General features: G+C 55.2%; 1 protein-coding gene across 1 annotated transcript; it reads right to left on the bottom strand.

The window, feature by feature from the left end:
- Positions 1–977: 977 nt before the first annotated feature.
- Positions 978–7465, bottom strand: LOC120226786 (keratin, type II microfibrillar, component 7C-like). Its single transcript, XM_039224953.1, is given in 9 exon segments — positions 978–1165; positions 1650–1681; positions 2368–2588; positions 2842–2967; positions 3228–3392; positions 3963–4058; positions 4189–4249; positions 5324–5532; positions 7085–7465. Coding segments are annotated over 9 exon segments (1479 nt in total).
- Between the last annotated feature and the right edge of the window lie 7086 nt (positions 7466–14551).

Raw genomic sequence — 14551 nt, 5'->3', positions numbered from 1 at the left:
TGAGAAAATGAGTAGGTTGTATCCTCTTACCAGCTGCGGGGCTTTTGAAGACGCTGTCCCAGGTGCTAAACAGGGGTGTATATGGGGGGCAGGAAGGATGGGCAAGAGGTGGGTGTCAAGGGCCTTATCTCCCCTTGTTTGATGGGCAGCAGAGGGAACGAGATGGGGTGGGGTCCAAACTGACACAGGGTGGCCACCTGAGGTTGTTGCTGCTGTGGTGTGTGTGTGTGTGTGTGTGTGTGTGTGTGTGTGTGTGTGTAGGGGTGGTGGTGGGGAGGGGAGGGAGTGAGCGTGTACCAGGAAAGTGAGGTGTATGTGAGGGAGAAGGAGGCTAGAGCCAACTCCCCCAGCTGCCTTCCGGCAGACCCCATGACCTGCTTTGGTTCCCTTCAGAACCAGTCAGGGGAATAAGTCCCAAACTTCCTCCCACTGACAGTTGACACAGGTGCAAGGTGCTGGGGGCTCAGTCAGCACTGCCTGGCCAGGGGAGGATGGCACTGTCTGGGGACCAGCCCTGCAGGTGTCCAGGCTCTGAGATGGCCCAGATCCGCCCCAGTCTTCAGAGGCCCCATCGCTGGGCCGGGGCACTCACCAGTCAGTGGACATGGGCTCATGCCAAGGAAGTAAGATACCACAGCACAGAAAGCACTTCCTCCAGTTTATTGGGAAAACGGGAGACAAGAGACCAGAGAGGCAGGGGAGGCATCCAGCAGTGCTCCTGGCAGGGAAGGCGAGTCCTTCTCCCTGGGAGGGGCCAGAGGCGAACAGAGAGGAAGGGAATGCTGACCATTCCCAGGCAGCGGCCCCCTCCTGTAGGACAAGATGAGCAGAGGAGTGGCTGATGGGAATGAGCCGCATGGTGTATTCTCAGAACACGAGGGGAAGAGCTACTGAGGCACCGCTGTTCTCAGCTGGAGGTGGAGGCAGGGCACACCTGGCAGGCAGAAGGGGCTTCTCTGGCTCTCTCTTGGGGCCACCTAACACCTCCCCAGTCCGCAGGAGCTCCCTCCACAGGTGGTGTTGAGCTGGCCGCAGGGCGCACACATTCCGGTGCTCACCGCCAGGTTCCCACTGCAGGGGGCGCTGCACACACTGCCGGTCACGGGCTGGGAGCCGGACACGCAGAGATCTCCGCAGACCACCCCGCCCCGGGAGCTGCTGACGCCTGTAGAAACGAGGGCACAGTCAGGAGTTCTGGCTGGTGGCCACCCCATCTGGCCAGCTTCCTTTGGCCCCTCTGATCTGCCTAACACAAAGGACCTTCAGCTGCATGGAAAGGAACTTCATCGGAGAGCCAGGAGCCCTGGGTTCTGAGACTAGCTCTGCTTTGTGACCTTGGGCAAGCCCCTTCCTTTTTCTGGTCCTCAGCTTCCTCACCTATATAAGGTGGTGGTGTATTGAGTGACATCTCAGGTTCTGTCCCCAGTGACCTGTTATGCCCCTACTCCATTTATGCTGTACAGTTCTTCCTGCAAACTAACCTTAGTCTCTCTTACTCCATGACCAACCTACTACCATTTACTGGGAGAATTATTGGAAACACTCCTCTGCAACCCCCCTCCCCCCGCCCAAGTGTATCTATATACTCATAGCATGGAAATTCTTGTGCCCAACATAAAATTTTTCTTTTCAGGGCTCAAGATACTTACAGACATTCACAGCTCCAACACCTTCACACAGCCTGAGTGGGGAAAAGGTGAGAAAGGAATGAGAAAAGAAGTCAGAATGAGATCCTCAAATTTCCTCTATGCTGGGATAGATCATCTCAGGTCTCTTTCTGGTCTATATTTATGCCCCTGTATAACTTTTAAATAGTATCTTTTTGGCAATTGCAGCAATGCCAGGCCACGTTATTTGGCAAGCAGAGCATGGGCTGGATTTCAGCTCTTATTTGCTCTTCAAATGGTTGCTTTTGTGCTGTGCATAGCCTGAACAACCATATATGGCATACTTGGAAGGGTTCAGCTTTAGGAAAGGGAAGGCTCTCTTGACAGTCTGCATGAGGCCAGTGTCACAGTTTGGCCTGCAACTCCACTCTTGGGCAAGATAACCTCCTAGGCAGTGAGTGGATCTTGAAAGACTTGAGGATGGAATGACTCGAGGATGCTCTAAACTGAGAGAGGGGGTGTCTTTGTTCTGGCCCTGGGTTCTCTAGACCTCACAGTGACCCTGGCCTTCATTTTTCTCTCTGTATGCTACATCCATGATCTGGTCCTTTGAAATCTGGGATTCCTAGACCCCAGAGTCTAGCTTGGGGTCAGTTCTTGGGACCGAGACTGGGATATGGAGGTGGGCAGTATATGTAAATATAATCAAAGGTGGGCGGTGCATGCAAGTATAATTCCTGGGGCAGCTGGTTGGTCCTACCTCTGTTCTTCACCCTCCAGCAGCCGCCTGTAGGTGGCGATCTCGATGTCCAGGCCCAGCTTGGAGTTCATCACCTCCTGGTACTCCTTGACCAGGCAGGCCATGTCCTGCTTGGCCTTCTGCAGGGCGGCCTCCAGCTCGGCCAGCTTGCAGCGGGCGTCGCTCAGGGCCGCCTCACCCTGCTGCTCTGACTGGGTCACTGCCGTCTCCAGCTTGGTGTTCTGGGGCCCAGGAGAGAACAGAGTGGGTTATGGTCCTGGGTCTCTCTGTCCATTTCCTGTGGATGTCCAGTCTCTTCCCTCCCCCAGTTGGGAACACCCCAAGAACTGGTGTCTCCCCTTCATTAACCGAGTCCCCCTGAGGGACCACAACCAGGGACATTTGTCATGCAAGGAAGCTGGATCATGAATGGTGAGACCCATCTGGGGCACTCACTGCCTTTGTGGCCCTGGGGAGGCCCCAGGCGACCCATACCTGGCACTTGGCATTCTCGACCTCGGCGGTCAGCCTCTGGATCATGCGGTTCAGCTCGTTGATCTCCTCCTTGGTGCGGCGCAGGGTCTCCCCGTGCCGGATCACTGTGGCCTTCATCTCCTCGCACTGGGTTTAAGCAGAGATGCTCCTGAGGCTCAGGATGGAGTTTCCTCCCTTTCGGACCCCACAGATGGTTGGGAGGTTGTACAGAGCTCAGCCTGTGCAACCATACAGGGCAGCCCTGCCCAGACACTAGAACCTGAGAGTTGTGTGCCTTCTGTTACCATCCCTAGGGCCAGAAGCCCCAGACAGAAGAGGCCTTGTTAATATATACCTGGCTTCCCTCCCACTGTCATGCCTAGAGGCAGGTGTCCTGTGCCCCTCACCTTGCTGCGGTACCAGGACTCGGCCTCAGCCCGGCTGCGGGTGGCGATGTCGTCGTACTGAGCCTTGATCTCGGCCACAATGCTGTCCATGTTGAGGTCTCGGCTGTTGTCCATCTTGACGATGACTGAGGTGTCGGAGATGTGGGCGTGGAGAATGCGGATCTCCTGTGGGGGTGGGAGTGGGGGAAGTAGAAGCAAGTTATCTGTGCTTTTTGTCACCTGCTGATGCTGATGCCTATACTTTCCTTGGTCCATTTGGAGCCAAAGTCTTATATGTGGAGCTGATACTCCTCTGATGAAATTGTATGACTTTATGTGCAGAGAAGAAATTCCTCTTAGAGGAAGATGTGACCACTCTTCAAATGCTTGCTTCAGGGATAGTTAGGTCCCTGTGAGCCTAGGCTGCTTCCCTAAGCTCGAGTTCTGTGGATGTTTCCCAGGGCTCAGACCCTGTGTCAGTCCCAGTTCTCATTCTCCTGGACCAAACCTATAAAGGAAGGCTATTGGCTGCCGGAGAAAACCGCTGGAGGCTATGGGATGTTCGAATGGCCTTTGCGTGGGTGGGCCCCTTACTAATCCCGCCTCCTTTTCTTTCCTCATTCCTCTGCCTCCCTCCTTCCCTCTCCTTGCTCCCCTGCAACCCTCCAGCCTGGAGCCTGGGTTTCCAAGTCAGCAGGCCTCTGGGGGCCTGGGCAGGGGGCTGGGCATGCCCGCCGCGGCTGAGAGCCCCCTCACCTCCTCGTATAGGCGTCTCAGGAAGTCGATCTCCTGCACCAGGGCCTCTGAGTTGGCCTCCAGGTCAGACTTGCGGAGGTAGGCGCAGTCCACGTCCTGTGTGGGGTTCAAGGGTCTGTATAGCCAGCTGTCCTCAGGGCGCCCTGAGGGCTTGGCCGCAGAGTGGTGGGGAGGCGAGGATGGGGTGGCCAGGGACTCAGGGTGGGGCTGGGCTTCTGGTACTCACCTTCTTTAGAGCCACAAACTCGTTCTCTGCTGTGGCCCGAAGTGCGACCTCTTCTTCATACCTGAGGTGGGGGAGGGAAGAATAGGACCGTGTCTGAGTGGCTCTCAACTTGGCCATGAAGCACTCCCGATTCCTAGACCCTCTCCCTGCTCGCCCCTTGCCTCCAGAAGAAATGGGGCAAGACCAAGAAGAAATCAGGCTGCCTGCCCAGGCCTACTGAGATACACTGGAGAAGTGACATGTGCCCACACTCATGTCACCTCTGAGCTTCTCAGTGGGGATGGTGGGGGCAGGATCTGGAAGCTTGGAGTGTGTGTGCCTGCGTGCACGCGTGTGTGTGCAGGGCCGGGGGAGTGGGAGGTTCCTGTTTTTTCTCACTCAGGTCTCCATTTTCCTTTCTTCTTCCCCTGGCTTTGCTCTAGGTGGTGGGGGTGCCTCTCAGTCGTTCCCCTCCCGGGCTCTGCCAACACCAGTCAAGCCTGCCACTTCCTCCCACTCTGTGGGCAGGGCCAGCTCAGAGCCAGAGGCAGGGAGCGTGGTGGACTGGCAAGTTCATGGCCGAGATCGCTATTAGCCACTCCTTGAAGCAGCACCCTGTAGAAGACCCAGCATATACCCTCTGTATCCTGTGTCGCACTTTATGACCAGTGGCCTGTGCTGTGACCGTGTCAGGCCTGCTTCCCAGCAGCCTGCAAGCCCCATGAGGACAGGCACTGTGTCCACATCGTGCTCTTGGATTGCTTGCACCCTTCTCAGTGTCTGCCTGGCACCTGGTAGGCGCTCAGAGATGGCTCGCCGAGTCAACAAGTACACTTGAGAAGAAATGTCCAAGGCCCTGAAGGCTAGATTCAAAGGCACTGAGTGTTGATTTTTCTGGGATCCTAAGAGAAGTGTCCGGTGGATGGAGAAAGGGTGAGAATATCATTTCCCTGACCTGTGGATGGGAAGGCCAGGTGGACTCCATCCTTCAGGGGCCCAGGGCCCACCCTCAGACCCCATGTGCCTCCGGGAAGGGCAGAGAGTGCACATTCTTCCCCATCCTTGGGCAGAGTCCCAGCCACAGACCCAGATGCTGTTCCCTGCACTGGGGGCTCCCTTCAAGCCCTTGCCCAAGCCGGCGCCTTCTAGCACTCACTTCTTCTTGTAGCCCTCCAGCACCTCCTGCACGTGGTTGAGCTCGGAGGCCAGCCTCCCGCTGTCGGCCTCCACGCACTCGGCCTCCCGCCTCAGCGTCTCGATGTAGCCCTCGAACAGCGGCTCCAGGTTGCTCTCGCAGCACTTGCGGTTCTGGTAGAACTGCCACTTGGTCTCCAGAAGCTTGTTCTGCTGCTCCAGGAAGCGCACCTGCCGCCCAGAGGCAGAGCCTGAGAATCTCTCCTTGGGGTTTGGGGGGGGGAGGTGGGGCAAGAGGCGGGGATCCCAGCACCAGGACCTGCGGGGTCCCGACTCTCAGACCCAGAGTCCTCCCCGGCTGGGGTAATGTCAAAACCACACCAGGGCTTAATCAGCTCACCCAGAAGTCCTCCCTGAGATCTCACTGCGGTCTTTCCTAGGCTATTACCTGGTGCCGAGGAATGCGCTAAACTACGCTGAGTCCAGAGTCTGCTGCTGCTCGTTAATAACGTGTCCTTGGGCACGGCAGGTAACCTCTTCGCTGAGTGAGGCTAATGCTCACTTCACGAAGAGGGTTTGGTGAGCCTGGCATGGACGGGCACCTGTGTGCTGGACAGCGCTACACAGGGCAGGTGCGATTGTCAGCGTGCAGATGAGCAGGCTGGCCTTTTTAGAAAGGCAGACTGCAGAAGTTGAAAAATAAAGTGCGTGCCAATTATTGAAACCTTGCAACAACAAGGTAATTAGAATAATAGTCACCTGCGATATTAGTGCAGGCGCACTCTATACTCCAACCCTCCCATTTTATAGATGCGGCATTGAAGGCCCAGGGATATTACCAGACTGCCTGAGACCTTACAACGGCAGGGGAGAGACCCAAATGCTGAACTTCTGTACCCCAGAGGGCTCTTCTGTCACTATAATAATGACAGACCATCGGGCCCCAGGAAAAACTCACATCCATCTCCCTGCCAGCAGGCTGGCCCAGCTGGTCTACTTCCTTACTCAGGTCCCTTTGTCCAGAGGCTGCTACAACCCTGGTATCCTTTCCCGTGCTATCCTTGGTGTTTCGTGTTGGTAGGAGTTCTACACTTTTTGGGTCCTTCCTGATGGACATTTCTGCAGAGCGACCTCCTTCAAGGTCGGCTCTGGAGAGCCCTCACCAGCTCCAGAACTGCTTTCTAGTTGAAGAGTTCTCGATCCTCCCCTCACGGGGAAATGGCTGCAGACTTGAGCCAGACACTGACATCAGCAGATGGTTTCAGCTGCGTCCCGACCGTATGCTGTCTGCCTACCTGTAAGGCCCACAGAGTAGGGGCTACTGTTCACCCTGGATCCTGAGCCCCAAGGCTTGGATAAACCACTATGGCCCCGGCTCTAAACATGTGGCAGAGAAACAACTCTGTGTGATCTACAGCCTTCCTTCCAGGCAGTCTTCCTCTGTCCCATAGGGAGCCAGCTTCCCATGCAAACGGCTACTTGATTTCAAATACGTTGAATACCCGCACGGCAGCCCTGTGCTCGTGAGATGGTATCTCTCAGCACTAAAGTTTTTGTGTCTAGTTCTGCTTATGAGTCTTCAGTTTGTCTTCCCCCATCAGATTGGCAGCTCCTGATTCTACTCTGTCTTTCTGTCTGTGTCCTAGAGGTTTGACTGCTTCCCCTTTTGGACTTGGTTGGGGATTTCTATGGGCAGATGCCTGCCTCTGACCCCCTCCTCAGTGCCCTGCTGGAGTCCTGAGCAGGGGTGGAGTTCAGGAAAGGCTTGATCAAGGACACCCACCTTGTCGATGAAGGCAGCGAACCTGCTGTTGAGACACTTGATCTGCTCCTTCTCCTCGTGCTTCACGCACTGCGCGTTGGGGTCGATCTCCAGGTTGAGGGGCGTGAGGAGGCTCTCGTTGACCGACACAGTGGTGATGCAGGGCGGGCTGGGCCCGCACACGCCGCCGGAGCTGTAGCCGAAGCTGCGGCCTCATGAGCCGGCGCGGAAGCCGCCGCACACGCTGCGGCTGCCGAAGCCGGTGAGGCCGCGGTAGCAGGAGACGCCGCGGTAGGGGGCGGCGGTGATGCAGCAGCGGCCGGGCCGGGGCCCGCAGGCCGAGGCGCAGCTGAAGGTCCTGGGACCGAATCCGCAGCCCGCGGAGCTGAAGCCACAGGTCATGTTGGAGATAGGACGGTGTCGGAGCGCTGGAGAAGCTGGCAGAGGACGGAGCCAAAGGCTTGTGCTCCCTGGGCTGCGGCAGGCCCTTTTATGCACCAGAGGCAGCTGGCATTAAAAGGGGCAGCAAAGAGACAATAGCTGCATTTTATTGGCTTGGCATCACCCGGGCCTCTTAAGAGCCAACCTGGCTTGCCTCTTCAGTGTAGCTGTGTCAACAATCCACAGCCACAGGCCTGTTTCATCTTCAAAGCTATTAACAAGCTTCCTCATTACCTCTCCCCCTCCCATTGCTACTAGAGGTGGAGAAAGGGAAGGGGTCCTGGAAGCATCAGTTGGACTCCACACTCTGACTACAGGGAATGGGCATAGCGAGTGACCTGCGGTGGAACGTGCTCTCTTTTCTGGAAGGGGCATCGCTGGGCTATGGGCCCCAGACCTATGACCCGGCCTCAGGGTAGATGGCTAGCCTGTCCCAAGGAGCGGGCTGTGTCCCAAACAGCTTGTTGTTCTAGAGGCTTCTTTGCCTTCCTCTGTCTCTCTCAGCATGTCCCTTTCTCCATGGCCAATATCAGCCTCTCTGGACCTGTTCCTACCCAGAGCCTAGTCAGGGAGGGCAGTGGGGATAGAGGTTTGGGAGGTAGCATGGTCTCTGCACTTTGGGTATCCCTAGGAAGACGAGCCTTCGGACACCAGGTGGACCATGGGAGAAACTGAGTCAGTTCACGAGAGAATCGGGGCCATTCTTCAGAGTTCTGGCCCTTGTTGCTGGGGACTAGGGGGCAGGAGTGGGAGTGTGGAATTCCCCAGAGCGACAGAGATTAATCAGGGAAGACTGCCTGGAGGTGGGTTGAAGCAGGCGTGGGGTGGGGTGGGGGCAGGGTTGGGAGGAGATGAGAAAGGAGTCCAGCTCTGATTTGGAGGCTAGACTGTGTAATCATGCATTCTTGCATTCATTCCCTAGGTTCTGGGAATCCAGCAGAGGTATTTGGAGGTAGGAGAGGGGGTGTGCACGCAGGGGCGGCAACATTTGGCCAGTGGGGAAGGAGAAGTCCCAGGTGGAGAGAAGGTCCCGGGATGCTTAGGCCGAGTTGGGATCTGATAATGGGCTCTGGGCACCCTTTAGGTTGTCAGTAGGGAAGTGAATGATGAATATTGGTGTGTAAGTCCCCACCAGGAGGGATGAGAGGTGCTGGAGATGAGGGGAAGGGACGTCACCAGCGTCCTGAAATGGCATCACTTCCTCTCCTCTGAGGACCCCCCATGCCATGAGAGGAAGTGAGGGGCTGTCCCAATGGCCACATTCTCATGATTTCCCCCCTCAACCCTTTGCGCCAGGACCAGTGATGGCTTTGGTGGGTGGACAGTGGGACCAAGCCAGGAGGTTCCTCCAACCCTGCGGATCTGAGCTCATAAACCCTTCCAAGAGCAAGGCTCTTGACTGCCTTTGTACTTGAGCATGACTCCTTTGATGGACCTGTTTACTGACCAGCTGCAAGCATGTGCTGACCCAGTCTGGGCTAAAAATAGCCCTCCATGCAAAAGGGCCTCACCTTTTGCCCTCCTTACTCCTCTCAGGGCAAGTGGGTCACTTATGTCCCAGGGTGAAGGAAGGGCCATCTTTTCTGGGAAGGTAGGTGATGATGCTGTGGAAATCTGTTCAGGGGGCTAGGCAACGTGTGCATCGATCCTATTACCAGCCCCTCCGCTTGGGCCTTGTGGAAACATTTTCACGGACTCTCGTGTGTAGAGTGGGAGCCCTGTGGGTATGGGCTGTGGGGTAGGTGTTTCTGGGGTAAGAGATGCCCAAGAAGGCAAGGCCTGGGGAGGAGCTGAGTGGCCATTGGTGGGATTTGGGAGCACTTCTATGGGAGGGCTGGCCGGTGGGTACTTTCATGTGGACTGTTTGCTGGGTCACAATCTACCAGACATCCAAGGAAGAGCGAGCTCTTTTGCTCCCCTTATCTCAGCTGGACGTGCGGAGCACCTGGAAGTTTCTCAGTGCGTGTCCAAGGATTATGTAGGATTTATTTCTTGGTAAAACGCTGAGGGATGCAAGGCGGTGAATCTCGCCGGAAGGCTTCTCCGCTGCTGTGCTGGTAATTGCACCTCTGTGCTCTGACCCGTCTCCTCTGTCATAACCCGCTGGGCTGGTATGGAGTTACACACTTCACTGGGGGTCTCTGTGTAGACATACCCACTTCCTTGGCCGGGGTGGGGGGCGGGGAGAGCCACGAGTATGCCAGGCCTCTGTCCTCCCTGGAGATGATGGCAGTGCAGACTCTGGAGTTAAGAAGGCTTGGGTTTGGGGCGCCTGGGTGGCTTAGTCGGTTAAGCGTCCGACTTTTGCTTAGGTCATGATCTCGCGGTTCGTGGGTTCGAGCCCCACGTCAGGCTCTGTGCTGACTGCCAGCTCAGAGCCTGGGGCCTATTTCAGAGTCTGTGTCTCCCTCTCTCTCTGATCCTCCCCTGCTCACGCTGTCTTTCTCTTCTAGAAATTAAAAAAAAAAAAAAATATATATATATATATACAAAAAAAAAAGAAGGCATGGGTTTGAAGCCCGGCTCTCCCGTTGACTAGCTTTGTGACCCCGGGCAAGTCATGTTTCCCCATTTTCCTTCCTGGCAAAATATGAATGGAATCCATGCCTGACTGGGCTGTTGGGAGGACTGAATGGGTGCCTGGAGGTGGGAGGTGCCGCCCGCATCTTCGCCCCATACTAACAGGGTGACTGGTCTTGGTTAAGCAGGGGCTTGCAAGGGAGAGGGTACACCGGCTGTGAAATACCATTCTTGGTAAGCAGAAAACAGCCCCACAGCTTTACAAGGCAATCATGGCCACATCAGAGAGCTTTAATTAGAGCACCTATTTGTAAATGGCTGAGAACAAAGAGAATTGCACACTGGGTGAGCCCTTGAAAACAGACTTGGACGAGAAGCTGACAAAGGGACAGCAGCGCAGCAGGCTTCTCCCTTCCCCCTGGGCTCCAGGCTGGATGGGCTCCCACCCTAACCGCGGGCTATAAAGACTCTGGTGGAGGCCCAGACTGGTTTGGTCACCCGGCCTGTGCCCTGAGCCCACTCTCCACACAGCTGGCCTGGGTCAGCCTGGGGGCTGGCTCGTCCCTGCTTCCCGGAGGGACCACTTGCCCTGTCTTTCTGGTCCTTTGATTCCGGCCTCCCTCTGTCCCTGGGATTGTAAGCGCTGCTTGTCCTTACTTATAACTGTGGTTTTCTGGTGGTCACCTGCCTGTCTGGCCCACTGATGCTGCTGACATTTCTTTTTGCCTTCATATCAATGGGCCTTTTCATTTTTGTATCTTCTTAATGGACTTTTCAAACAACGTTTTATTTATTTTTGAGAGAGAGGGAGTGGGGGAGCATGAGCGGGGGAGGGGCAGAGATGAGGGGGACAGAGGATCCGAAGTCAGCTCCACGCCAGCAGGGGTTTGAACTCAAAACCTTGAGATCATGACCTCAGCCCAAATCGGACGCCCAACTGACTAAGCCACCCAGGAGCCTCCCCTTAATGGGTTTTTGATAAAAAACACTGTGATGAACATTTGTAAGCTATATCTTCATGCACAGCGCCACTGATTTCTTTCAAATAAATTCGTAGAGGTAGGATGCGTGGGTCTAAGGGGACTGGCCTGGCCTGGCTTATGCCTGGCTGTTGCTTGTCCAGCTGTGGAAGTAGTCTTTCTGTGGAGAGGTTGCAAGTGAAATACGGACAGCCCAGTGGAAAGCTACATGGCCAGTTCTGGAACGGAAAGACCCGGCAGCTGACAAGTATGTGGAGAGAGGATGATTCTCGCCAGCTCTTAGAAGCCGTGGACTGGAACCGTGAAGTGTTCTACCATCAGAATGGCGAGGATCAGACTGTGGGTGCCACTGACTGTGGGTGGGGAGCTGGATAGATGAGGAGCCCTGTGTGCTGGGAGCCGCACCGGCCTCGCTGGATGACAGTCACCAGCGAGGAAATGGCACCGTTTGCACAGCTCCTGCCATGAGAAACAAAAACTGGTATCTCCTTCTGCTACTACTGGCTTATGTTGGAAATGAGGCTGCTGGTATTGACCAGGCCTCACAATATTCCAGATCAGGCCGATATTCCCCACACAGATACCTGCTAAGGAAAAGCATATTCTTGCCTCTTCAAATGAGATTTTAGATGAAAGTTCTGTGGATGATTGTCAAAAGGCTCTTTCTATGGGCCTTATAGATCCAAGACTTAGATAATAAAGGGGGCTAAGAACACAAGAGTTACAATTGAGCCTGGCCCTGAGACAAAGAGCCTAATTTAGAGCTAAGCAACAGATAAGGGTAGAACTTAATACTCATACCTTTTCTAACTGGTGATGTATTGCAGTCCCTTCCCGAAGGCCTACTTTCCCCAAACGCTCTCCCTTACACTGGTGGCTGGGATGAGGATAGATAAGAGTAGCTAAAACATAACCCAAAAACAAAGGCTGACACATTTAGGGCCTCCATGGTGTTTATACACTCAGCATCAAGTCAAAAACGTTTATTAACCAGCTCAAAACCATTTGTCCTCTTGTGAGACAGACAGAATGACTCCTAGCCTATCTATATACAACTTAACCTATGTCCTAATCTTTGCTTTATTAACTTAGAACAAATATGTATGTCATCCTGTTTTTCACTAAGAACATCCTGTTATTTTCTTAGTTGTAAGATTTACTCAACCTCACTATGATTGGGGTAATTTTGCAAGAATACTTCTGAAAAGCCTATTCTTTTATACTTTTCAAAGCATCTTATCACAAAGAGTTTTCCATTGTAAAAATTCCTTTTTCTGATCTCAGGTTGTCGTTGGACCTTTAAATAAAGACACCCAAACCGACAGGGCAGAGATGCCTGCCTGGTGATCAGAAAGAATCTCGGGGCTCTCTCTCTCTCTCTCTCTCTCTCTCTCGCCGACACCGTCCATCCTTCAGGGACCCCTGGCCCGGCTGGAGTGGGTCTCCAACACCTGTGCCCTGGGGGTGGCAGCATGGGGTCCCGTGAGTGGGGATGGGAAGGTGTTCTGGAACGCAGCAGAGCATTACGCGCAGTGAATTCAGGCATATGGAAACCCTGTGACCCCCCACTCCACCCGTTCTGCACGGACAAGATAGTTCACTGTGGCCTTGTATGAGCAGAGGAAGCTGGGATGAGCCGGGTGACAGGCTGGACAGACACAGGGAACAGAGGATAAAGGCAGTTAGAAGCCCCACAGTGAATATACTTACAGACAACACAGCGTTGAGTTAGAACACGTCAGAACCATTCTGTTCTGGTGGATGAAACAGACGCACTCCGAAAGCGCTGCTGCTTCCTTTCCAGTCGTGAGCATGTAAGTGAGGGCATCACACGCATTGCCTGTGCTGCAGAGAGGGACGGGGCGGTGGCGGGGTGGGGGTGGGGGGGGCGGGAATGAAGGGAAGAGATGAGCAAAACAGAGAGGGGCTTCTGTGGGCTGGCGAGGACGCCGTGCCGAGGGCTGGAATATGCCACAGCCCCTCACCCCTCTGCCCAAAGGTCCATAAGCACAACTGAAGTTGAGATAAAGAAAGTGGGGGAGGACCTAGGAGATGAGCAAGGAGGGTTTTGCTGCGCTAGCCTGGGGACCGGACTGAGAGCCTTCAGATGCCTTCTGCTCAGCCTTTGGTGCCCAGGGACATGTGTCTTGGAAGCAGGTTTTGAGGAAGCTAAGACTGTCAGGGCATAGAACAAACTGGAGGAGGGAAGCCTGGCACACAGATCTGTTGGGAAGTTAACACCGTGGGGGGGGGGGGGGGGGGGGGGGGGGGGGGGGGGGGGGGGGACGGTGGCTGTGGGCCGCCAGGGAGGGTGCACCATGGTGTGCTGAGCACTCGAAGGGAAGCTCTGGAAGAGTGAAAAATCCAGGCAGGGAAGAAGAGCCAGGGACGCCACACTTTGTGCTCATTAACCTGGGAAGGCTTCCTGGAGGAAAGGCGCTCTCCACGTGATGGCTTTGGGTGCCTCCGCCGCCGGGGTAGGGTGCCCTCTAGTGGAGCAGCGTGGCAGTTCTGGCAGTCCAGGACCTCGGCAGCAGAGGGGTGACTCACAGGGCCCCATGAGCTTCTCTGAGCCTCAGAGCCCAGGGTTTTGGTTTGTGAAACGGATGCAGGTGTGATGCAGCTGGACGGGCGCCAGAGAGAAGACAGGAAAGGGGTAATTATAAGTGTTTCTGGGCCAAATTTTCTTCCTGTTTGTTTCCTGAAAGTCCTCCTTCTTGGCAAGGCTTCTGAGCTGTTGGACTTGGGGAACTCTGCAGGGCGCTATGTCCCACTGCACCCCCAGGCAGGTAGCCACCTCCCTGTCCCACGGAGCAGGTTGGGAAGCCCTGGAAGTGGCCTTTACGTAGAGCCTGAACCTGAGTCCCCTGTCACTTCAGCCCACTGATGGTCCTCTTTGGGCACCTCATGACATCAGCCCGGTCTTCACTCAGTGCCTGCGGGGACAGCTGCGTCACGCATGCCCTCCCCTCTTCCCTCCACTCCAAGAGAGATACCAGTCTCTTCTTCCCCAAGACTCCTCACATGGCTGGGTCTTGGGGATCCCCCCGGAGCCCTGACGCCCCTGAGTGGGTCTTGGCCAGCACGGGCCCTCTAGAAGCAATGAGGGGGCTCTGACCAGTCGGTCTCCCTCTTGTGTGGTCTGGGCAGCAGAGGGCAAGAGCAGGCACTGCCCTGGACACCGTGCATCAGTAGGTGCCGCCTGAGAGTGCAAGAGCTCCCTGGGACAGAAAAGTTGAGCTATCCCTGCCAAGCACTGCCCAGGCTGCAGATGCACAAGTAACGCAAATGTTGGTATTTAAGGCTGCTAAGTTTAGAGGTGGTTTGGTACACTGCTACGGTTACTGGAACAGTCATCTCGGCTAGATTTCATAGTCTACGGATGATTAAGTGCACCTTATTCCAGAGTTTAAGACATTCTAAAGTCATTGTATAATTTCAGTCTTGAGCTGTGTTCAAGCCTCCTCTCCCTCTCTCCCCGCCCCTAAGCCACTTGCCCCCACACCCGGCCAGCCTGTTGGTGGCTCTAATGGCTTGGTTCAGGGGA

This window comes from Hyaena hyaena, unplaced genomic scaffold (assembly GCF_003009895.1).
Source record: "Hyaena hyaena isolate Hyena2069 unplaced genomic scaffold, ASM300989v1 scaffold_1851, whole genome shotgun sequence".
NCBI classification, from domain to species: Eukaryota; Metazoa; Chordata; class Mammalia; order Carnivora; family Hyaenidae; genus Hyaena; species Hyaena hyaena.
This window is presented reverse-complemented; position numbering and strand designations above follow the sequence as displayed.